This window comes from Typopeltis vanoorti, chromosome 19 (genome assembly GCF_054136105.1).
Source record: "Typopeltis vanoorti isolate ZY-2024b chromosome 19, IOZ_Tvanoo_1.0, whole genome shotgun sequence".
In the NCBI taxonomy this organism is placed as follows: Eukaryota; Metazoa; Arthropoda; class Arachnida; order Uropygi; family Thelyphonidae; genus Typopeltis; species Typopeltis vanoorti.
In genome coordinates this window covers 12,284,561-12,310,240 of record NC_143567.1, presented here as the reverse complement: position 1 = coordinate 12,310,240, position 25,680 = coordinate 12,284,561, and the positions used below count along the sequence as shown (strand labels likewise).

At 36.2% G+C, this 25,680-nt stretch overlaps 1 protein-coding gene across 3 annotated transcripts in view; it reads right to left on the bottom strand.

Moving 5' to 3' along the window:
- Positions 1-25,680, bottom strand: part of LOC150095857 (uncharacterized) — a 141,566-nt gene that overhangs the window by 47,428 nt on the left and 68,458 nt on the right. For all 3 annotated transcript variants that reach the window (XM_090409293.1, XM_090409294.1, XM_090409295.1), the window contains 2 exons: positions 24,666-24,789; positions 18,160-19,209 (listed from right to left, as the gene is read on the bottom strand). In XM_090409293.1, the coding sequence (XP_090265419.1) occupies positions 18,160-19,209; positions 24,666-24,789 (1,174 nt within the window). The remainder of the gene's footprint in view (positions 1-18,159; positions 19,210-24,665; positions 24,790-25,680) is intronic.

Here is a 25,680-nt window from a genome sequence, read left to right as displayed (position 1 = left end):
CTATTTAATTTTAATTTCAGATTTAAGCAAAAATCAGATGATTTTATTTAAATTGAAATAATAAGTTATTTAACGTTACGTTCTTAGAAACGTATTAATGCCATGGCAGGGCTAACCGTCCTGATCCTACCTAGATTGTCTGCTGTGTCTGTTCGTTCTGTGGTTGCATACTCCTCACTGTTTCCCTGTTTTGTGAGATGAAAAACCCGAGTTTCCAGGAGCGGAACTCTTGCATTTCTCTAATAAGACCACTTTACTCACTTTCAGTTCAAAAGTTCTTATAAATGTTCTTCGCATCCTGGATAGGATTCAAACTTAGTTCTTGCCTGTCGAAGAGCATTTGAGGACACCAACTGAGCTATGGAGGCTTTCGTATGAGGTAGTTTCAGGAAATAAAATCCACCGAAAAAGAATTTGCGCAAAGAGACGAGTAGTCGCAATAGTGCCAATAGTAAGTGAACAAAATAACCGCAAAACCAGCAATCTCTTAAAAAAAAAAAATCACAATCTCGGTGATAAAAAAGTTGCAAATCTATCCTACATTATCACCGTGGATGGCTTAAGAGTTGAAATCATAACCATACTGCAATGAGATTTGAATCTTCAGCATATTTAGATAAAGTCTATCTGCATGACTCACTAGCCTAATAAAAAACGAATCCAGATTAAAAAAAGAAGTTATGTATTTTAATTTTTATAATTAGATTACAGTACGAATTAATAATGAACAATACAACAACATCTGCGCGTTCGAAAAACCGAAGGTTAAGTATGACTTATCATCCATGCAGTGGCGGAGCCAGGGAGGTAGGGATGAATTTTCAATTAAATATCAAAGATCATCTCATCTTGCTCTTACAGGTTAGACTTGAAGGTCTGTCAGAACCAAGTAATTTTCCATTTTAGAAACCTAATTAATGTTTTGATACGTGAATTAATTGGGGTTCCAAAGAATTAACTAATCCTTGTATTCATAGCATATTATGTGTTTATTATTTGTTTATTCTGTTCTTTTGACTGGTTTACCTATTTTTCCGAACTAAAAAAAATTGCCACATCCTTATGACAGGCTAATCATTTTCATTTGAGAAAGAAAAAGAGAAATGAAAAAAAAAAAAAAAAAAGCCTTTATAAAAATTCTTCGCTTGCTGGACGGGATTCCAACTTAGTTCTTCCCGACCATCCTTGGGATATACTTAGTAGAGAGTGAGCTCAGTCGATCTACAATAAGTTCATTGACATAAACTTTAATTTTTTTGTGTTGATAAACCTCATGCTTACTCACCATCATTGCTGCCGTCCCTTCCACATTCACGCTCTGCAAGATGGCACAAGACGATAAAATACCTTGGTATACTTCATGAACTGAAATACCTTGATGAACGCGAAATATCGCAACTATATTCATCGAACTTTCTAGGATTTTCTTGGTCTTATTGGCCAATTGTTACTTATATTAGACTTTAGCTACCCTTATGAACCGAATCAAATCCCTATCCTGTTCTTTGTACTCCTCATGCAACTGATGATAATTGCCATTCATTTTACGGTGTCTTCATAATGCCTTTTTCCTCTTCTTCCAGATTGCAGGCAAAAGACTTTCACCCAGGTAGCAAAAATCCGAGAATAATCTACTATTTAGGTAAATCATCCCAAACAGTAGTAGATGAAAAGATTTTAAGCATAATAGTGCAGTCTAGTAAATTTGTTAAGTAATGTTGCAATGCTATCATGGTTAACGAGATTGATTGGAAACGAGATTCTTTCATTAATTTCAAGAGCTTTGTCAGTAGACACAAAGATATTCCCTATACAAAACAATAGTTTGGCCTCATTCAGAGTATCGTATTCGTTTGCCTTAAAAATTATATATATATGCTGGAGAAGATAGAGAGGAGAGTGCCGCCACTCATTTCCTATTGGTATCTGGAACGAGTGGCTACTCATATGAAGAAAGACTTCAGTTTTATTAGTTGGAAACCTTAAAGATAATGCGAATAACGGGATTTAAATGAAGTCTATAAAGCTATTAAAAGAATGAACAAGTTGAATTAAAATATTTTTATTCTGCCAAAATCGCATACCAGACGACATCATTTTAAATTAATAAAGGGTTGCTCCGGATTAGGTTTAAGAAAATATTATTTTAGTGAAAGAGTAGTGTATCATTGGCATAAGTTTTCGGAATGTATTATAGTATTAAATACTTCAGAGAAAGATTTAAAGAGGACCTAGACTAATATTTCAGCATAATACCCATCTATCTCACTGAGGTTTTACCACTTCTATGTCCAGGAACTACATTTCATTGGTGTGTTTGAGGGGTCTCTTTTACCTTCTTTCTATGTACCGGAAGTATTTCAGCTTTCTTTAGTCATTGCTCTTAAGTAGTTTTAAAGTCGTCCATCCTTCCTAGAACCAATCGAGAGATACCATTGAGGATACCATACACATTTTAGTGTATGGTATCCTCAACAGTCTTCTGAGATACCACATCTCAAAACACCTATCATTTTTCTAATAAAAAAACAACTTCAGAATCCTCAGCTTTCTCCCTACAGATCTGTCCTTTCAGACTTTAAGTCTCTAAACATTGTACTAGTAATTCCTAGGCAAATATTAGGAAAGAATTTTTTTTTATTATTGTAGCTAATACCCCTTTGCAGTGTAGACACGTTTAAAGAGGCCTTAGAGAATCTAGTTACACTACATTAATATATTTATTAATTTCGTGTAACGAGTATCCCTTTATAGTTTCGAACTTAGGCTTTTCTAATTAGAGAGGATCGTCGACAGCTAAGAGATTTTAAGTCGGATTATGTTATACTAATACCAGGGGCATATTCCTCCCCCCTGGCGTCTACGGCGCCCAACTCCCCGCGTTCCGGACTGGTAGGCCGGTTCTTGAATTCTGATAACTCGAATTTTGAATACTCGAAGGGGGATTCCACCCCCTGGCGCCCAACTCCCCGAGTTCCGGATTGGTAGGCCGGTTCTCCTTGAATTCTGATAACTCGAATTTTGAATACTCGAAAGGGGGGTTCCTCCCCCCCCCTCCCCGAGTTCCGGACTGGTAGGCCGGTTCTTCTTGAATTCTGATGACTCGAATTTTGAAGACTCGAAGGGGGATTCCACCCCCTGGCGCCCAACTCCCCGAGTACCGGACTGGTAGGCCGGTTCTCCTTGAATTCTGATGACTCGAATTTTGAAGACTCGACACTCAGGGTAGCCCCTGAGTTTCAAAATTTCAAAAAACGTGACATAAAAAAGGCTTATCATTTTATATATATTGGGTAGATATATATACAGTATATGTTTGAGTTTTAAATTTTTGAATTTTTCCAAAATATGTTTTCGAAAATTGAACCCCCTGTCAACTTGAAAATGATCCAAGGTTGTGTATAAGAGAAGTAAAAATTCACGCCTTGTCACTATCCTGCTATTTTGTAGTTTTCGAGAAACGGAATTATTTGATGTTCTGCTTTTAGAAAATTGCACGGAGTCCTCTAGGATTATTCGAATGACCAAGCATCTATATAAATATTTATTTGCTGAGTTAAACTGGAGCCTCCGTAGCTCAGTCAATATGGATGAAGCCCTTTGGTCAGAAAGACCTGTTTGCAATTCCCGTCAATGACGTAAGGGAAGAGGGAAAGAGACCTTTATCTGGTCTCTTTTGACTGAAGGTGAGTTAGTCGGTCTCATATGGTGGTAGGGGGATTTTTTTTTCACCCAGAAACTCGGTTTTTCGTCCCCCAGAAACAGGCAATCCGGTCCCGTGAGCACACATGGATTACAGTCATGAATACGTCCCATCCAGATGTAAAATTGGGTGGGGTTAAGGAGAGCAATGGTGAACTACCCTGTAAAATTCTCATCAGAAATACTTTGTGGACAATGCCTACAAAGTCACTAATGGTCGGAAACGACTGAAAGGAAAAACTAGGTAGGAGTTAAAACTGGAGAAATTCAAGTCGAAAAAAACCACCAAATCATTACACTAAACTGTTACAGTTTGATTTCTGCCACGAAGTCATAAGAACACGTTTGAACATGCGTTCGTTTTCATTGCATGCGCAGCGTGGTTAGCGACCAGCCAGTGCGACTGCTGGTCGCTAACCACAAAGGCTATGAGGCCAGGTCTGTAAATCGCGTGTATCATGTCTGCATTGGATGCCTGTTTTGCAGATGAAAAATCTTGTCATCATAGACCGGCTAAATCACCTTCAATTGAAGGTGATTTAGCTAAAGGTCATCAGCTAAATCACCTTCAATTGAAGGTGATTTAGCTGACGACCGAGAGACTTTTTTACAGCAGATCCTTCAGCTCTTGATTGGCTATCTGAACTAGACTTAAAATTTTAGTGATTTTTTTTTAATCTGATATTTGTATATGTGAATTACTTGTCTCATTTTTATTGTCTGCACAAATATGTATTTATATATTCTGATGCCATGTGTGCCATACGCTAAATAAATAAATAAATAACTTTCAACTGAAAAGCCCTGATAAAGGTTCTTCGAGTTCTAGACGGGTTCGGAGCCAGGTCTTTCCAACGAAAGAACATCATCGATACTGATTGAACTATGAAGGTTCTATGATGGTTTGGCAGAATTCCTGTATGTTGATCTCAAGACGAAAATTGCATCTTAGATTTGGTACACCTAAGTAAATAAATTACTTAGATATAAATATATTATATTTCTTATAAATATATTAGATTTCCTGTTTAGGGAACGCAATGGATTATGATTAAGATTAAGCTAACTGGAATCCTTAAAGTTTACCTAGCTCTAAATTTCAGACTCATAGTACTCTGATAAACGTCATAATTGAAAACTGAAAATATTTAGTGACTCGGAAAAAATTGTCATAAATATATAACAAAGGAACATTTGTCCAAAGATAATGAACAAGTGATCCAAGGATAATAATGGAGTCTTCTCTTAGGAGAGTATAATGGTATATATTCTTGAGGACTGTCTGTATTGATTTCCTTCACAAAAAATCTGTAATCACGAAAATCAGTGGCATTGGTTTCCTGTTGCGATATCTACCATTATTTGTATTTCGCTGTACATCATGTCTTAAACTTCTGAAATGGCAATTTCAGAAGTTTAAATGGACGCCCCGTTTATTGGAAGGCCTTGCTACCTCCAAAGTCGCGCCATTCCAATCGTATGTACCACTCGCTACACTCATTTTCAACTTCCATGAGTGTCCTCTCATTCTTATTCTCTCCGCACTGGTATCGTATATGATCCTTTCAGAAGTTTGAAGGTTTCTTTCATATCGCCCCTCTTTGTCATGTGGGCAATTTTTTTTCAAGCCTGAAGTGACTTTAAAAAAAATCCATGTTTAGTCTCTAGAGTGGGCTTTCTGGGCTACGTAAAAATAAATTTAAAAAAAAACATATAAAATCAATAAAAATAGAAAAAATCCTTAATCCACCCACGTATAAATGGTTTACAATTGAAACCTTTTAATATATACAGGGTAGCTCAAAATTCCACGTGCAAACTTTGAGGGGAGGTAGAGAACATCAAAATCAATCATGTTGATTGATTTTGATGTCTGATGATTGATGAATCAATCATCAATCATAGGAAAGCATGACCGGAAACGCCACCAGAAAGTGATAGGTGGCGCTGTTCGCCAACGCTCCAGGTGAGCAACTGGGACTTCCTCATTCAAGCTTTCGACGTCGTACGAAGAACATGCCTCGTTTTACGAACGCTGAGGTGGCAGACATGCACCTCGTTTACGGGTTAGCTGACGGTAATGGATGAGCCGCTGTACGAATGTATCGCGAACGGTACCCAGACAGACGTGTACCGCATCACCAAATGTTTGCGTATTTGCATCAGAATTTGTGTAACTATGGATCATTCAGGGATCATAGGCATGATAGTGGGCGGCCACGATCGACGCGAAATCCCGCCATGGAAGAGGAGGTGTTGTATGCGATGGACAATAATCCAGATAAACACACGTGCCGTTGTCTCTGCTACAGGAGTATCTCGATCCAGTGTATTGCGCGTTTTGCACTGTGAGTCCTTACATCCATTTCATCTGCAGCGGGTCCAGTTACTGATGGCCAAAGATTATCCTAGACGTGTGGAATTCGCGCAGTGGTTTCTGCAGAAAAGTGCCGTAGACCCGGATTTTCCGACTTGTGTTTTGTTCACGGATGAAGCTTTATTTACCCGTGAAGGGGTCTTCAATCACCACAATGCTCATGTATGGGCCCATGAGAACCCACATGCTGTGCGATCACATGCTGCACAACAACGCTTCGCCATTAATACATGGGCAGGTATCATCGCAATCTGTTTAATCGACCCATACCTGTTGTAACCCCCGACTGCACTCCCAGAAGTATCGGACCTTTCTGGAAAAAGTTCTGCCGGATTTACTGAACAATGTTACAATGACTGTGCGTCGGCAGATGTGGTTCCAACATGACAGGGCTGCAGTCCAGTTTGGCATTTCTGTGCGTCAGTATTTGGACAGGTCCTTTGGGGCTCGATGGATTGGGCGTGGTGGACCCGTCGCATGGCCCCACGCTCACCTGATTTATCGAGCATTGATTTCTTTTTGTGGGGGACCTTTAAAGCCATGGTGTACGAAATGCTTGTTGCTTCTGACATGGATCTCGTGGCAAGAATCTCCATCGCCGCTGCTAATATCCGGGAAACTCCAGATATTTTCGAAAATGCACGGCAACCAAACCCTTAAAGCCATGGTGTACGAAATGCCTGTTGCCTCTGACATGGACCTCTTGGCAAGAATCGCCATCGCCGCTGCTAATATCCGGGAAATCCAGGTATTTTCGAAAATGTACGGCAATCAATGCGTCGTCGGTGTCAGGCATGCATCACTGCTAATGGTCGTAACTTTGGGCACCTGATGAAACCATATTATGTATCCAACGAACTGTTCAGTTACGCCTAATAAATTTTTTTACACTACTTACTGCCTTGTGTTATTATTTCTGTATCTTTGTGTCCCTGTTAGTACCTTCCGGTGGCGTTTCTAGTCATGCTTTCTTATGTGAATTTGGTTGATTTTAATGTTCTCTACCTCCCCTCAAAGTTTGGACCTGGAATTTTGAGCCACCCTGTATATATATATATATATATATATATATATATATATATATATATATATATATATATATATATATATATATATATTTAAAAAGCAAGTTAAATGCAGTGCCCTACTGAATATCTTTAGTTATTATAACGCTATCATGTTTAAAATTACATTTAATAATTTAATACGTTATCATATGATATTTGTTTATATATCGTGAGTAAACATTTGCCTCCTCTTTGACAGGGGAAAGATGTTTGTTCTTTGTAAATACACGACTATTTATTTTTCACTTTGATTTATGGTTTTGCTTCGCACCTGCTGAGTTAATTTTGTAATAATTTTAACCTCCCAGATTAATCTCTTAACATTAGTTCTAATGAAATATATTATTATTATTATTATTATTATTATTATTATTATTTTAGATACTTCTAGGGAGTCAAGGGCTCATTGAAGGAGGCAATATATCACGTACACCAGCTGTTATTTTTTCTTGAATTCATTCATTCATTCACACTACTTACACTTGCCACCTTCAAAGTCACGCCAATCCAATCGTATGTACCACTCGCTACATTCATTCTCCACTTCCATGGGTGTCCTCTCATTCTTATTCTCTCCCACTGGTATCTTAAATGATCCTTTCAGAAGTTTGAAGGTTTCTTTCATTTCGCAGTTCTTTGTCATGTGGCCAGTGTTTACAGTCAGAAAATTCTCAGTATATCTTTATACTCTCCATTTTCCAGTCCCAATATCATCTTTAAAACTCACATTTCTACAGCCAGATGCCCAAATAAAAAAAAATAAAATAAAGCGTTCCGGTTGTCCTCGCTTCCAGATTTCTTACTGTTTAAGGGATAACAAAAAACAATGTCAACGAAATTACAGTCATTGTTTATCCTAATAATTTTTTAAAATTCTTGCGGCAGCGAAAGAACTTACAGAATATTTTTAGATGTAGCAGAACCTTTGCAATTTGCATTAACCGAATAGAAAAGCCCACGTGATCCATATGGAAACGTTAATATTTAATTTCATAAGCTAGTTAAACAAATATTTTTATGGAAGTTTTTTCACTTGGCTATCCTGCTAATTATATAGTGGGTTTTATCCTTTATCGAAGTGTAAGCAAACAAAGGTTGCGCCTGAAGTGCTTTCAGGACTGGGGCAACTCGTGGTAAAGGTGGTATAAGTTCCCATCACTTGCCTTAGTATCCCATAATGCAAAGCACATCTCCTTACGGACATGATTAAGGGAAGGGTAACTACCCAGACCGGTTTCCCTGTATTAAGTGCGGGGTTATCTCACCAAAAACTCGTGAGATCCCCCTGATCACCCAACAATGAGCGACCCGAAGGATCAAAACTCAGCGTTGTTCCCCTCAGTAACAGGCTCATCCTGTCACTGAGAAGAACTGTCAGTGTTTGGCTCTACCCAGTGGCAGGCTCACCCCACCACCGAACAGAACCGCTCATATTTCATCTGAGGGGTAACAGCAACAGCCGTTCCTCAGTTAACTTCATGGACTACAGCATTGCCATCCATCACCAAAGCTTCCAACTAGTTTCGGCCTTTATTGAGGTCTCATCAGTGGGAGCCAGACCCAGAGGTGGTGAATTTAAGGTGGAAGTAATGGAGAAGTCATATTTATCTATACGAGTTGCCAAAGGGTGTCACACCTTATTATTAAAATTCTCTGGATTAGAGATAAATTTATGGAAGTTTTTTTCACTCGGCTATGCTACTAATTATGTAGTGGGGTTTATCCTTTATCCAAGTGTAAGCAAGCAAACTCAATAAAGGTCGAAACCAGTCTTGGTAGTGGCCCTTCCCTTAATGATTAGCATTATACATGTCCGCAAAGGGGTGTGCTTTGCATTATGGGACACTAAGGCAAGTGATCAGAACTTATACCACCTTTACCACAAGTTGTCCCAGTCCTGAAAGTAGTTCAGGCGCAGACTTTGTTTGCTTACACTTGGATAAAGGATAAACCAAATATATAATTAGTAAACAAATATTTATTTTGTTGTGAGTAAATCAAAACATCGTCAGTGCTTAAGAGAAGAAGCGGGAGTAATCCGGCCTGGTTGGCCGAATGGTTATCGTACCTATTCTCCAACGAACAAGTCACGGTTCGAATCCCGCTCTGGTCATGGATGTTGTCTTCAGGTGGTAGATGAATTTCATTGCCCGCTGTGAGACTACCTCCTTCATATTGGAGGCCTGAAGTGGCTTAAAAAGTTCCATGTTTGATCTTAGGAGCAGGCCTTCCGGACGATGTAAAAATAAATATAAAAATTACAAACAAATATAACATTGCTAATAATGAAAAACAAAATCCTTTACCCACCCACGGTACAAAATGCACTATAGATTTACAAAAAACCTTTCATTGGTGGGAACCACACATAGGCAAAAAAGATAGCAACTAATTGATTATACCTGCTTACACCTTCTTAAATACATCCGCGCGTGTGTGTACCTTGGCTCAAACTATAAGACTGTTAGAAATTTAAAGAGGGGGAGGGGGATGATATATTTTACGCAGTTTGAAATTACAATTTCCTAAACTTTGGAAAACGTAGTCCTAACTTTATATGCCTCAAGTTTCGGAAATTGTAATTTCTTATTGCGTAATATAATTTCTCCACGTTAAATGTTTAAAAATGTTATAGTTTAATTCAGTACCACAGCTGCATTAGGAAAATAACTATTATTCTAATATCCATATTATAGTTATAGTTGTTTGTATTTGAATATTCCATTATTCTCTCAGTTTTATACACTAATGCCAGATATCAGTTGTGAAATATCTGTTGACTAGGTTAATTAACTATACTACCGTTCACAGTGGTCACGTGTGTAGCCTTTCTTTATTATTAAAAAAAGGGAAGGGTTAGGGAACTGCATCTGAGAATTATGAATCAACAAAAAAATTATATAATCATTTCAACTTTTTTTTCATTTACTAAACATTAATTGTGTAATTGTGTACTACACTTTTCTGAGTTTTATCAAGTTAAAACTAAATTATCTTTATTTTATCTGTGCCCAATGTTTCTTTTCATTTCGCATTTCAGTCACTGCGTAAATTTTCTCTCTCTTCCCTAGTTATTGCTTGCTTTGCGGCTTCCAAGATTAGCAGCGATAAAAAGCAACCTTTAGCAAACAACAATGTCCACGCCAAGTTTTCCGTCCTTGACGTGAGCTGTCTAAATATAACACCCTCTCATACAATGGTGTGGCTTGCTGCACACTGCCAGCACAAATGTGCACTTTCAATAGAAACGTCTGCGAACAATGCTGTCACTTAACTGTAGGACCAAAAAGTGGAATCAGGTGCCAGGTCTCCACGTGTATGCTAATTTTCTGGCATTTACTATACATCTGAGTAACCGCTTCCTTTGTCTAATTTCACAAATACTCATTCTCTTGTAAGTTAACTTTTGGAAGCGTCTAGAATGTAGTTGGTTACTGTTTATTTCGATCATCTTCACCTGAAGGGCTAGGTGCAGAATAGATTCAAATGAGAAATTACAGAAAATTTACAAGATGATAAGCGAGAAGAATAGAAGAATCATTAATGAAACAATTAGAAAATATTAAACAATAACTTTTCAGTTATGATAAAAGCAGTTCCATTCTACAATGAACTGCAAGCAACGTATAGAAATCACATAATCCTTATATATCTGTAGGTGACACACATCATATACAGATACTTACGCTCATAATTACGAAAAAAAATTGAATGCTTTTACAGATTGCACCATTGAACCTATAGCCAAATTTTTCATGACTTTCCCATTTGACTTAAAAAAATAAAAACTTGCAATAAGAATGCATTATTTCTCATTTGTACTACTCTCTTAACTATATTCACTCAGTTTAGCTTCAAATACTGTTCTCGCAAGAATATGTATGAGAAGGAAGTGACTTCTCGTCCTTCTGTTCCAATTCTTCTATCTCTGTGCTCTAGAAGAGTTTATTCTCTGCGGATTAAGACTTATATATATATATATATATATATATATATATCAACAAATTCCTTCCTTCTCCTTGACCACTTGTTAATATATGGCATGGCGATGATGTATTATCGATTCACACAAGAGGCTTTGCTACCTATTGTGTGAAGTATTGATAGAAATAGATAATTGGCAAGACTATATGAAAATAAAAGTTTAAATAAGTGCAGACTATATAACATTCATATGTTAGAATATATAGAAAAATAAAATTAAATTAACGAAGGAAAAAAAGATTCGTGGTTAGTCACTTCTTTGATAATGTTGCTAATGTAGCCTTAGCAACAACGAAGTATAATGCAAACAGGAATCAAAGAATGGGATACAGCAGAGTTTTTTTTAATGTTTGATTTAGATATTTTTCATAAATATCTAAATCAAACAGTAAAAAATATATCTTTGAAATATCTCTTTCTTGTGAATAGTGATGTACTTTTAAAGGACTAACCTTAGTAGGATTCAAACTCTAACTTTCATTTCCAACCATATGCAAGGAAAATATTTCAGAGTGAATCGTATTTCGCTTGTCGAAAAGCTACAATTTTTCGATCTTAGTCATTATGGTGTAGTTCTTTTTTAAACAGTTCTTCGCAACAAGCTTTGAACAGATCCACTCCTGTCAATGTGCTGAAGATTTTAAGCTACTTTCGAAAAAGATCTGAAAGAGCTGGTAAGAACTTTAAACCCATTCTAGAATATAAGCCATGCTACTTATCCTAAAGCAGGTCTTTCAAGTATAGCGTAAGACTGAAACTTCTCATTGGAATCTCTTTAGCTCCTTTTGAAAAACTACTATATCAGAAATAAATGCAACATGACCAAGATCGGAGAATTGTAACTTTCCCAGGTTTTAGTTTGAAATGTTTCTCGAGCATTTGGTTGGAAATGAAAGACGGAATTTGAAGTGTTTTAAGACAAGTTTTTTAAAATACGTCACTATCAACAAATAAAGCTAGCTTGCAATTTAATTCAATATTTCTTACTGAAAAAAATTACCATTATTAACATTAATATCATTATTATCAACATACATATCAGTGCAGAGGAAAAAAATGTTTAAGATATTTACTTGAGATCTTCTAGAGCTAATAGCTCCCTCCGATCTGACATAATGGCAGCAAAACCGGCCGACTTTACAACAGCAGCAACAACAACAACAACAAAAACTTCTTTGCGTTTATTTGGTTGTTTTTCGGTATTTTTTTCTATGCAAGCTTGACATAACTCTACGCGCGTTATGTCTAATCTTTATCTAAATGTGTAATACATTTTCTAACAGGTTGTTATTATGTTAATGGAAAAAGGAATGTTGTTAATAAAGCAAATTATCGCCCAATTCCTGATCTGTCATAATGGGGAAAATAATGAAAAAACGAGTATTGACGAACTGACTTACAGAATTACACAAAAAATGTGCGATATACATCAAAACAGACATTAACAGTATCGATTCTGTAAGGGAGGGAAGAACAAAAGTGACCTTTTAGAAAACTTGGACGCAGTTTACAAACTTCTGGATGAAAACACTAATACATATACTAATCCTGTAGCAATAATAGATGGGCAAAGGAATACAGAGGATAATACGGGACAATCTCATCTCATCTCGTCTTCGAGCTTCCTCAACACACACACACACACACACACACACACACACACACACACACACACACACACACACACACACACACACACACACACACGACTAAGCAACTTTCCCATCAAAGACATTATTTCAATACGCTGCTCTAATCTCCATCGCAGAATGAACCGCAGTAAAAATAAGCAATAACATGATTTGAACCTAATATTTGAAAATGAATTCGCAATTATGCTATTCCCTCAATAATAAGAGACGATGTAATCGACTAAAGAATCGCTACTGATATTTTGTGCTTTACAATATAGTACAAACAGTTGTATGCCTTAAAAAAAAAAAGGAGTAGGAATCCAAATACTTCTCTACATATTCTCCGATTTTCTCCGAAAATCCTGCCATCAAAATTCTACCGACTCAAATATTGTTCCGCCTTCCGTGAAAATGCTCATATTTGGTTCATGCATGAACCCTTAATTCGTTATAGCTCTGCTTTTCCTTATAACCTTCGCAAAATAGAATTACTGCAAATCAGAATACCCAAAATGACACCAATAAGAGAAAAGATTAAGACGCAGGATCGCAGCTATGGAAACAAAATTTATTCGGCCTCGTCCAGCTGGCACTTCTGAGGAACTACTTCATGCACAACTACAAAATAAACTCGAAGTAGGCTACACGTGAATCCGCAACCCGTATAAAGAAATGTCATCATAATATATACACGCAACCAACAGGGTTCGAATTCCGCCGTGTGCATGGATGTTTGTGATTGTCCTCTAGGTGGCAATTTCATCTCCCGTCACGCTTATTGGAAACCTGAGGTGGCTTGAAAAAGTTCTGTGTTTGGTCTCTAGACTATGTAAAAAATAAATAAAAATACAAAAAATATAAAATACAAATAGCAAAAACCCTTTGCTCATCCACGGTGCGAATATATTATAGGCTTACAAACACCTTTCTTGGTGGCCCCTACATACAAAAAAATTACAAGATAATTCCTTGTGCTTAACCTTTCGAAAAACCTGCCTTTGAACATAAGAAATCTTACCAAGTAAAGAAAACTAAAAGCACTTTTGCAGAAAATTTCTTTATGTGGCATACGAGAGGTGGTGGGGGGGGGGGTCTGGAAAGTTCTTAGAAACACCTAGAACAAAAATACAATTTTTGTTGTAGGTGTTCTTTCTTGTGGCTATATCAGTTGCTTTAATATCATTTTTGTTTTAGGTGTTTATCAGAACTTTTCAACCCCCCCCCCCCTCTCGTATATTAAAAACAGAGGAATCAAAATCAGTATAATGGATATTTCGGCTCTCTACCAATGCCTATAAACTTCTATGTTATGACTATATTTTTTTAATATCAAAATAAAATAAAGAAAAAATCTTCAGAGCCAAATATTGCGTTGGAATATACATAGCGCTTTTACCAAACATGTAAGATCTACGCACGGCTGCGATAAGAATAGAAATTGTAACTTAAACACTGCTGAAATGATACTGATGCATCCATTTCATCGATATTTCAGTTATAAATACTCTGGAGAATTAATAAAGATTATTATTCTTTGAAATTATTCTAATAATTCTATTATTAGAATAATTTAGGATATATATAATATATTTTATTAATAATAATAGGATATATTTTAATAATGCAGTTCTGTTTTTAAAAGCTCATAAAAGCATGTCTTTTTAATTTCATATGTTTCAAATATTATAGTTTGTTTTTGTCAAGTCGGACAGAGTTTGCTGCCATTATGCCAGATCAGAAGGAGGTTTATTAAGCCCTGTCGACATCATGTAAATGTTTTAAATAGTTTGCTGAATTTTCTAGACGTTGGTCTTAATAATATCTTAATAATAATGAGATTAATGTTGATAACAGTAATAATAAAAATCATATAATTTTATTCCCATATGTGCGCGCATGTTAATTATTTAACATTGCTTGTGTTATATGGGAATAAAATTAGCAATGTGATTAAAATGAATTTATCAAGTGTTTAATGAATAGAAAGACAAATTGGTTTTCAGTAAGAAATAAAGAATACACTACTTTAGTATGCTAGGTTTATATAAAATTATAATAGATTTTTTGAAGTCCATCTTGTATTTGCAATATTTGCTCATCCTTTTGCAGAAGTTATGTTGGGTTCTGTTGTTTTAGACTTACTGTCCAAGCAAGAGAAAGCAACTGAAGACTCCGTGGCTGTGTTGATTAGGTGTAGGTGTTCTTTTTTTTTTCTTTCCGGAATAAAAAATCCGAGTTTCCAGAAAAAACAAACAAAAAAACTACCACTTCCCATACTTCAAGTAACCAGTTAGTTATGAGAATGCTTTTACCATCCGTTATATATTTATTGACTGCTTTTTTTTCGCGAAACAAAAAGCATTATTATTATGCTTTAGCTTAATATATTAACATAAAATGTAGCTTACGTGAAAAAAAAAACGAAAAAAAAAAAAGAACTGTAATCTGAAGGCGCAAAACTTCGTGTGACATTTTAACTTTTTCAAAATCTGCAGGTAATATAAAAGTGCCGAAGTAGCACAAACATATATTTGAGAATATAAAGAGAAAATTTATATATTGCATATTTGGCATTTTTCGAGAAAATTCAGGAGAGTTATTTAAAACTGTTTTAAGGAAGTGAAGTATCACCAGCTGTTTATTTAGCTACCAGTTCCGCTAGTCTGGAGATCAAATTGACACCGAGCCAGTATTCGCAGGAATTTATTTTTATTTATTTTTTATTTTTAAGTGGAGTCTTAAATAATCTTAAAGGGTGGTAGTGAAAAACTCTACTATCGTAGTAGAAAACAAAACTATGTCCCGAGTTATATAATTCTCAGTACTAACGCATTGTGGGATTCCTTATCTTCGTTGCTCTCTTTGTTTGGATTTAAATAACTTTCACTTGGGGAGGGGGGGGGTCTTAAAATCTGCGCATTTTGGAAAAGACTGAAGGAAAGTAACTAAGTATAAAAACTTTTCAACAATTTCAGTGTTCGTGGTAAGTAAGAATTATTTATGCAGTGTCTGTGGTAACTGTCTCCATTGAGACAACTATTACGATCTGCTTTGGCGGTAAGAAGAAAATTGTGGACATTCCTTTGCTCTTCCGTAACAGCACTTGCCACATGGGTGCCAAATTTGAGATCTTTCTTCAACATCGTTAAATTAAGTCATTACAGGAAGAGATTTTATAAGAATGTCAACAATCACACACACACACACACACACACACACACACAGAGAGAGAGAGAGAGAGAGAGAGAGAGAATGTCGCCATCCAGGTCTCTTTGTGTGTTCATTGAAAAAATAAAAATATGAAGTGTACTCATTTTGCGTATAACAGGATTAACAGATATGTTCAATATGTTTTGGTACAAATCGCAGTTCAATTTATAAGTCTTGTCCAGTTTTTAGCGCAATGCTTTATATCCTATAAATATCCCATATACACCGAATGTCATCAAATGATTTAAGCCCTAATGCAACACACACACACACACACACACACACACACACACACACACACACACACACACACACACACACACACACACACACACACACACACACACACACACACACACACACACACACACACACACACACATTATTTGTAAGTCATTTTTTAGTATTCCAGTTATTTCTAAAATTATTTGAAATTAATAATGACTGAAGAAGCAGTACACATAATAATATAATATAGTTATAATATTGTTATAATACTCTACAACAGTGATACAACAAAAGGGATAACAGAAGATAGCAATAGCAAAAAAGTAATGCTATGTATTAATATAATATACACTGTTCAAGTGATAATATACAGACTGGCAGGTTAAAGAAGAGACTCAATAATAAAGAATAGAAAAAAGAAAATGGAGGAGAAGAAATCGTACAAGTGGATAACCAAGGGCCATACCGTGCGGGTTACCCAGTGGTTAAATTCTAAACGAAAAAGTTCCGGGACCCTATACAATTGTATTTACCTTTGAATGCTATCCGGGGAAGCTCCAAACCTCCCCCTCCCTTTCATCATGCGTTTGCAATCAGGCGACTGTTGATATTGACTTTATATACACATCAAAACTGTAAATATTGTTGAATAATAACACAAAAATGTAGCATAATTACCATAAAGGGAGAAAAGTCACAAAACAGAAGAATGTTCCTACAAAATAACCAATTATATTTACCTTTGAATGCAATTCACTGGTCGAGTGTCCAAAGCAAGTAGGCAAATCTTTCCTTTCGTTCAACGTATTAATATTATCGCATTGCAACTGATGGGAATTATGTGTTTCTGTGGATTCGTTACAGACCTCTTCAGAATCTACACACACAAACTGTCATCATAAACTCGTTTTGTATTATCACTGTCATCCGAGCTATTTTTCCGTTTAAAGAAGGTACCAATGTACTTATCCATAGTTTAAATACTATACTTACTCGAATATAATTCGTACCCCTGATTTTACTTTTCGAAAAAAAAATAAATTAAAAAGTTTCGCATATACCTCGTACATTAAAAAAAGCTTAAATACGTTCACGTTGGGCGATAGTAATTCACTTCCAGCGGTAAACAACACGCCCCCACCCCCAACATCCACTATACTGCAGAGGCAAGAAAAACAATTACTCTTATTATGTCAGTGAATAAGGTATAAATAGTCTGTGTAATATATTTCTCAACAAATAGTGCAATTAGAGACAACTGGGATAAAAACGACACTAATGAATGAATGACATTCCCCCCATACAGAAACTATGCTGTATAGACTCAAGCAAAATCATATGCTGCACCAGCAAACCAGCAAACTACGGAGGTTCAACCTGTGCAAATGCTTTTCATTTGAGGTTGAGACGCCCGATTTGATACGGAGGTGGAAGAGTTGCTGTTTTTTTATTCTAGAAATTTGGCTTTTTCACCCGCAAAATAGATAAACCGGCCGTAAAACATTCAACACATTCAACTGACATGATATATTAGCTTCATAGCATTACATGTTTCTGTTGTAATTACACACCAAACCAAAATCACTGCTGCATGCTGTGTTTATGTGATATCGGCCAGGAGTTTAGCAGTTGCTCTGATAATACGTTGGAAATGCTTGGACATATAACATAAAACAAAGTATGACGTTTAGGCAAGTATATTATGCTCTACCTGATAGCTAGTAGTGCATATAAACAGGCTCTGTAGTAAGTTTCACATGCACTACATGTCATTATTTATAGCGTCATGTTATGTTGGCATTATGGGACCAAAAGACAAAATAAAATATAGTTGAATGTTTCCAATGTAAAGATCATTCACTTGGTTGTAAATAAAATAACTTTCAAATCAAATCACTGTACTGTGGAGTAATTCCCATGTCGCTTAGGAGCAAAACTTTAGTTTACTGTTACTTACCTCTGGCTGTTTCGTTACTGGAATAACTTCTGCGGACGACTGCTGCAATGGAGGAACCTCATTACTCATATCATTTATTTTTACATCTTCGTTACTTGTAGGATATTCATAACCTACTCCTGGTTGATATTTTCTCACGTGAAACAATTGCATTTTATCAAGTTTTTCTTGCACGTAATTGTAAAATGCTTCTAAAGTAGGAAAAATCACTTTCTCGTTTGCTTCTTCTTCCATCATTGTCCTTACAGCTTCAGATGGCTGACTTTCCTCCATCACTATTTCTTGAATTATCTCGCATGGGGATGCTTCATTTTCCTTTGCTTCTGTAGTGATAACAGGTTCTAATGGTTCCGTTATTCCTTCTGTCACTTTGTCAACTGAAATGTTTTCTATCACATCTTTGTCGGTGATGGGGCTTTCATCACAAGGAATATCTGTTCTTTCTTTATCCACATCCACAGAAATTTCTGGCTGAGTCTCGGTGATATTTGAAGCGCAAGAGGTAAAATCAGGCTGTTCTACAGTTTGGACAGTTTCTGTTGAACTAGATGTAACTTCTTTTTCAGTGATCTCTGACGAATGACTTCGGGTTTGACTTTCTTCAGTTATTTTCTCTGATACAAAAACTTCAGCTTCTTCCGAAGCATTAACTGTTTCTTCTGGAACCTCTTCTTGTCTACTAGTATCCATCTCACTCTCTTCTTCGCTTAGCGGCCCATTGCAAACCGGCTCTTCTAGTGGTTTCTCATCAGGTTTCTCGACTTCTTTCTCGAAAACTGTTTTCGCAAGACATTCGTCAAGAGAGTCCAATTTTTCCGTCTGTTCTTCGGTTAAACAGTCTTGATCTACCGACATGTCACTTATTTCACCATTACATGACCGTTGATCCATAGTTTCTTCCTCATGTTGAGGTTCCTCATCCACCTTCATGCACTCTGCAGTTTCGTTCTCAGCCATTGCAGCAAAATATTTCACGTCGATAGATTTTTTCTGTGTTGAAACAGTTTCTGATACCGATAGTTGTACTGACTCTGGGGGAAGAGTAATGACCTAGAAACGGTAAAACAAAATATAAATAAATATCTTTACCTAGGGGAGGGGAATCTTAAGTTATACAAAAATACCAATAATAATTTTTTAAGTTTAACAAAAATTACATGTTTACCAGATTTAATTAATGCTCGAATTTGAAACAAATGGCTGCTACTCTAAGAAAACCACTCTTGAATTTCTCAGTTTAAATTATAGAATTATCTGACTATGAGTGGATCGTCTCTGTGCTGGATTAGGAAGAACGATGACGGTGTCAACCTGTGTTTGAATCACGTCCGAAACACGGAGCTTATTTGTAAAAACTTCTCGGATGCTGAAATGGAGGGTTTTCCTGCCAAAACTATTTTTAACCATGAAAATTACAAAAGTGTCAAATGCTTAATTTTTTAGGTGAAAGATGAACTTCATAACTTATGAACTTATCGTTAATTTATTGGATATCTGGAGTATCTTAAAAAATTCCAAGATTGGTCTCTAGAGCAGGATTTCTGTATTATATAAAAATAAATAACATGCTAAAAATGATAATAAAACCCCTTAGTCCATCCACAGTACTAACTCCCACCTTTCGTAGTTGGGAATCGCATAAAACAATGTGATAAGGTAATCGCGGCTCACAACTTTAGTTGTTCAGATACTGAGCATTAATAAGTTAATGCTTAAGATCCTAATTGATAAAAATACAAAAATGAATCTCCTCTGCCCTCCCACGTTGCAAAGGTATTATAGGTTTACAATCTTTCGTGGGTGAGAGTTACATTGAAAAAAATCATGGGTGGATGACTGTAGAATATATGCACTGTCGCACTAAAACTCATGTGACAGACATCCCTCCAACTGCAGGAAAATGGATGTGACTATGTAATGGCAGATTTTTGTCTGATATGTGGATATCAGCGGTTCGTTCAGAAGTCATTCTGATCTTGTATGCCGAACGATGAGTGCACAGAAAGAGTTATTTCAGAGCAGAATGATAATCAGGTGTTATTTGGGATAAATATATGTGTGTTGTGCAGCAATTAAGACCCCACCCCCTTGATACACGAAAGGTTTTTAGGGGATACGAGACACTTTGTAATTCCGTTGATGACATTTTTTTAAACTTTTTTGATGACTTTTTTTTTAAATTTAGATTTTAGCCGCTGAACAGCCGCGGACAAGTGCAGGTTTATTCTATAATTAAATTTTCAATAAATAAAACATCTAAAGAAAGTTTTAAAGAAAATGTTCGTCTCTTAAGATGAATCGACTGACCGTGAGCTGTGTCTGGTTGAGGACACGATCGCGTTCCAACCTCCCGATTCGAACGCTGCATTAAGAGTTGAAATTTAAATATTTTGAACCACGAGGTCGGAACTCTCCGCCAAATTTCATTCTTATCATTAATTGTTTTATTATTGAAAATTTAAATATAAGTTTTGTTTCTACTGTACGTGTATTGGATGTGTATAACTAAAAGTGTATTTAATAATTAAAAAAAAAAAAACTTCACGTTTGTAATTGTTATAACACAAGTGTTAAAAATAAATACTTTATAATTATTCGTGTTTGAATGAAATATTATTATAACTTCTAGTATATTATAGCTTGAGGGGGGGAGGGAATCCGCCGGTGTTACTAAAATTTTAAAAGGGGTAGGCGGGTACTGAAAGTTTGGGAAACGCTGCTCTAGAGAATGGGTGTTTGGAGATGCGAGCAATCAGGCCACCCTTAAAGTGTTTCTACAATACGTACAAAGCTGTATTTCATGAATTTATTTTCACCAATGACTTGTAGCTCTCTGTTAACAAAAACTAAAATGCATATCGATTGATATAGCCGAGGCATACACAACCAAGTCAACAGAGCAGTGGAAATCGGTCCTTTGGAGTGACGAGTAAAGCTGCATTCACTCCCAATCTGATCGACTGGTTTGGATATGGATAATAAACACATGGATAATTTTTTTTTTTATTTAAGTGGGTGGTGGTGTTTAATGATGTGGAGTTGCTTCTCGCAGTATAGATTAACTGATAGTCTAATGAGTCTGATCCCTCATTGATGTTTCTGGACAGTTGTGCATATCCTACATTGTGACTAGTTTATGATATCGATCCTTACATCCTCCATTAATATAACGCAGTAACTGGAAACGTGGTTTAAAGATACGTTGTAGTGATCGGTAAGTACAATATGCCACTCCAGCTCGAACCCCATAAAGCATCTTCAAGATGAACTGCAATGCAAAATTTGGGCATGGCTAATACAGCCATCTTCGTTAGTGGAAATGGGGTGGAGCACAATACCACCAACTTTCAGTCGGAAATTAATAAAACGTCTTCTTCCACGATGCACTAATGTAGTCAATACAGTCAACAACTAGATAAGTTATCAATTTCTGTCTATAACAACATGTTTTGTTCATATCTGCATGTGTCCATTAACTTATGTAAGACAATGTAACTGTTGCTATAGAAACTGGCTTCGTAAAATATTTTCTAAACCGTTTCATGCGAAGCATAGCTAACTATCCGGAAGAATTTTAAGTATTCTCTTCTTAAGATTTTGCGAAACGAAAAAATAATCTTGACAACATGCACGATTATTAGATTTAATACACTGATAAGCCCTTAAGTACCTTCTGAATAATCTAGAAGGCCACAAGACTACAATTATTGTGGCCTTTGTGTTTCTTAATACTTGACACTTTTAAAGCGATCAAACTTAATAATCAGTTTTATAAAGTTAAGTTGAGTTATGTATTCTGGCCCTCTTTGCAACAATCAAAGTTATGTAATCTTTAGTACAAATGATTATAAAGACATTATGCATATTGATGGGAATGAAACTTTAAGTTAAAGACATTTCAAACTGATGAAGCTGATTTATTAAAAAATAGAACTTCCCTCGTTGAGGTCTTAGAGGTGATTAAGTCATAGTGGACTGCATCTGATGATTATCTGCACGGGAGATGCGTATTTAAGGTGCTATACCCAAAACGTTTGTGGACTGGAGAGACTTAACTTAGTTGCAGATCTCTGTTTCGCCTTCAAACAAATTCTTTCCGAATTTGTAGAAAGAGTCTAATGTTTGTGTCATTTTAAGAAACACATCTTTGCACATCTTTGAGAGCATGTTGAGCGCTCCATGTAATTTGGTCTGGATCGCTGCAGCATCCTCAGATGAGCTGAAATTTCATTGTGGTGAACGAAAAGAAGTCACAAGAATTCGAGTTTGAGAGCGGAGTATCGTACCACAGCTGTGTTGTTTTTAGTCAAAAAAATGTTGCCCAGACAACGCGATATGCCTGCGCAGAGTTGTCGTGGTGAAGCAAATATGCTGATATGCTAAGACACAGCTGATATAGTACAAAGCGTAATACACTGGTGTGATAGTCTGTTTCTTTGGTCGTAATTCTAAGATCCGCGATAGACATGCTGTCGGCCTGTCTTTATGGACAGACCTCTTTTCACATCGCTCATTTCTCGAACTGCAGAACCAAACCAAACTTTATACATTGCACGCGCATTTGGCTGAGTGGTTAGTGCCTGCTGTCCAACCTATAAGCCATCGAATTCCACTGCAACATGAAGATACGTTATAGTAATTAGGTAAATTATTTCAAATTCCAGTGTGAGACTGCGTGTTGGAGGCTTTGATTTAAGTTTGGTTGGAATTACGGCCGAAGCAACTAATGTTATGACACCGGTATATTATGTTAGGAATTGCGTGTATTCTTCAAGCTAGTTTGCCTCTGTATGAAACGGACTAACTCGTCTTCAGCTAAATAAGGAAACAAAAAACCTTTATAACAGTGTTTCTGTCCTACAATTTCAACTCCGGTTGAGTAGAATTCGCGGTTAATCCAATAAGGCGGTTCTTCTGTAGGCAGAAGAACCGCCTTATTGGAGTGAAGTGGTTTGAAAAGGGTTTATATTTGGTGGCTGTAATAATGTTTCTGGCTATCACCACGACAAAATGAAAAATAGGTTTACAGCTTGTTGTGGTGTCATTGATTGTGAAAAAAAAAAAGAAAGAAAAAGAAGTTAAAAAGCGTTTGCATGTGAACACACGGGTAGCTATAATGGAAACCGCTCACAGGCTAACTCATAATTACGCGTAGCTATATTACTTAACGACAACAAACCACAATGGTAACTGATTTATTATTATTTTTCTTTTTTGAGTCTCCCACTCACGAAAGATTGTAAACTTTAGTATATTAATACCCTATCAGGCTTAATACTTATAAATTATTTAATTAAGGGGATAATAAATCCCTCGTTATTTCAAAGCCGAATAAGAAACTCGAAGATCGAAATCTAAGAGTTTCATGCCGAAGAACGTTCGGCAAGTCCAAGCGTAAGTCAACGCCTGGTGGTGGTACTACAGCAGGCGTTGACTCTTACGCCGGGAAAAAAAAAAAAGCCTTTTGGCTCTTTATTGTAGTAATAATGTACACCTTTCTGGCAATTCGCATAGTGAAGTATGTAAGCTCTGTTCATCAAAACTTCGCTATTATCCAGGTCTACTTACTCACTGATGAGACCTCAATAAAGGTCGAAACCGGTCTGGGTAGTGACCTTCCCTCATAATGTAAAACAGTAATGCATCTCCTAGGAGCTGCGTTTTACATTATGAGAAAATATTAAGGACAGTGATCGAAGCTTGCTCCACCTTTGCTCCGAGTTGCCCTAGTGTTGTACCACCAGCATGAAACTCTTAGATTTCGATCTTCGTGTTTCTTATTCGGCTTTGAAATAACGAGGGATTTATTATCCCCTTAATTAAATAATTTATATCGCCGGGAGAAAAAAAAGCCTTTTGGCTCTTTATTGTACTTATAAATTATGTCATTAATCTAATTACAAACCTTACAAAATTATATTACGTTTGTGGAATCAATATTAAAGAGAAAAGAAAGAGTGGAAGAGCAACTTCAGCAAGGAAAGACGGAGGAAGAATAAATCCTTTAACTCAAACAAAGAGCAATCGCTTTGGATAGTTCTTCGTAAGCGAATTGGACCACTCAACGGTCAAAAGTTATTTACCAGGGCTGTGTATAACTAGCTAGCATGCTTGACTAGTTGTACACAACTGATTAGCATGCTTTTTCTTGCCTTTATATCATGCCGGCACTAATATATTAAGCTCAATGAATGTATCGAGAACCAATATAGTGCTCGATACCAAGGGGTCTTGAAGAGGGGTTTTTGTATATTTTTATTGGTTAACAGAAACCTATATTCTTCTAATATGCAAAATCATGTGCAATACCATCTGGAAATTAAGTAACATTAATTTATGCAGTTCATCTGCAAAATAAGGTAGATTTCTATGAGATGGGGAACATTTTTGTCCTTATAAAGGTCACCGAAGTTATCAAAACAGCACAAAAAACGGGCTTAGTTGACGTTACATAAGTGAATATTTATGTCTATCAGTAAAATATCAAAATAAAAGAAATAGTTTACTTTTGAATGAAACTCTTTATCCGACTTTATTCGGGATTCCTTGTCATCTTCGTAAACAGTGTTGACAGATTTCGATGAACAGCCTTCAGGAAAGCATTCTACTTCGCCTTTCTTATCAGCAGATCTGTAAAAAAATCATTATATAAATAGTATGTTCTGTTAGTTTTCTAAAACTGTCAAGATTATTAAAAAAAATATTTCCTACCGTTCTTTACTGCTCTTACTTAGTTTTCTGACTCTTTTGGAGATACAAACACCGATTAGTCTCCTAATTTGTGTTGATATAATTTCTGTCTGCTAACTCTTCTGTTTATAGATAACGCAGCAATCTGCTGGTAGTTCAGTAACCTCAAAACGCTACTCTGATTTTATCCGTACAGAAATTTGATATTGTCTTTTATCAAGTGCGCGTTATCTTTTCGATTTTTTTTACTAGGATGTAGTAGCTATCATCCGACTTGCAAATACCAGGAATTTTGTAGATACACCTAAGCATCTGATAAGCAACTCATACCGTGTGTGTGTGTGTGCGTGTGTGTCCGAAGTAAAAACTCAATTTCCAGAAACGAAAAGGAAGAAAAAGAAAAGAAAGAAAGCTCTGACAGGATTTAAACCCAAAACTTTTCAAACAACGGACAGCTAAGAAGCAGAATTTGACTTAGTTAATCAAACTTCTGTGTTTGACATATTCCGCTGGCATTAGTATTTCAGATTTAAAATAAATTTAGATTCAAACCAAAAACCGTATGATGCAATTCTTTGTTTTCAGGATAAATCAGGATAGTGTAAATACATTCACGATTACATTTGTGTTTTGCTACCCTAGCTATTCATTAGACGCTTTCTAGGATTTGGGGGGAAATTATTGATTCTATATGCCTATATTTATTTTAAAATCGCGTGATTATTTCTAAATCATTGTTTCTCAGTCACTGGCGATAGATTCACCTAACAAAAATTACCAAAATAATTTGAGAATAAAAATAGGTTGTAACTGCCTATCTAACTAAAAAGG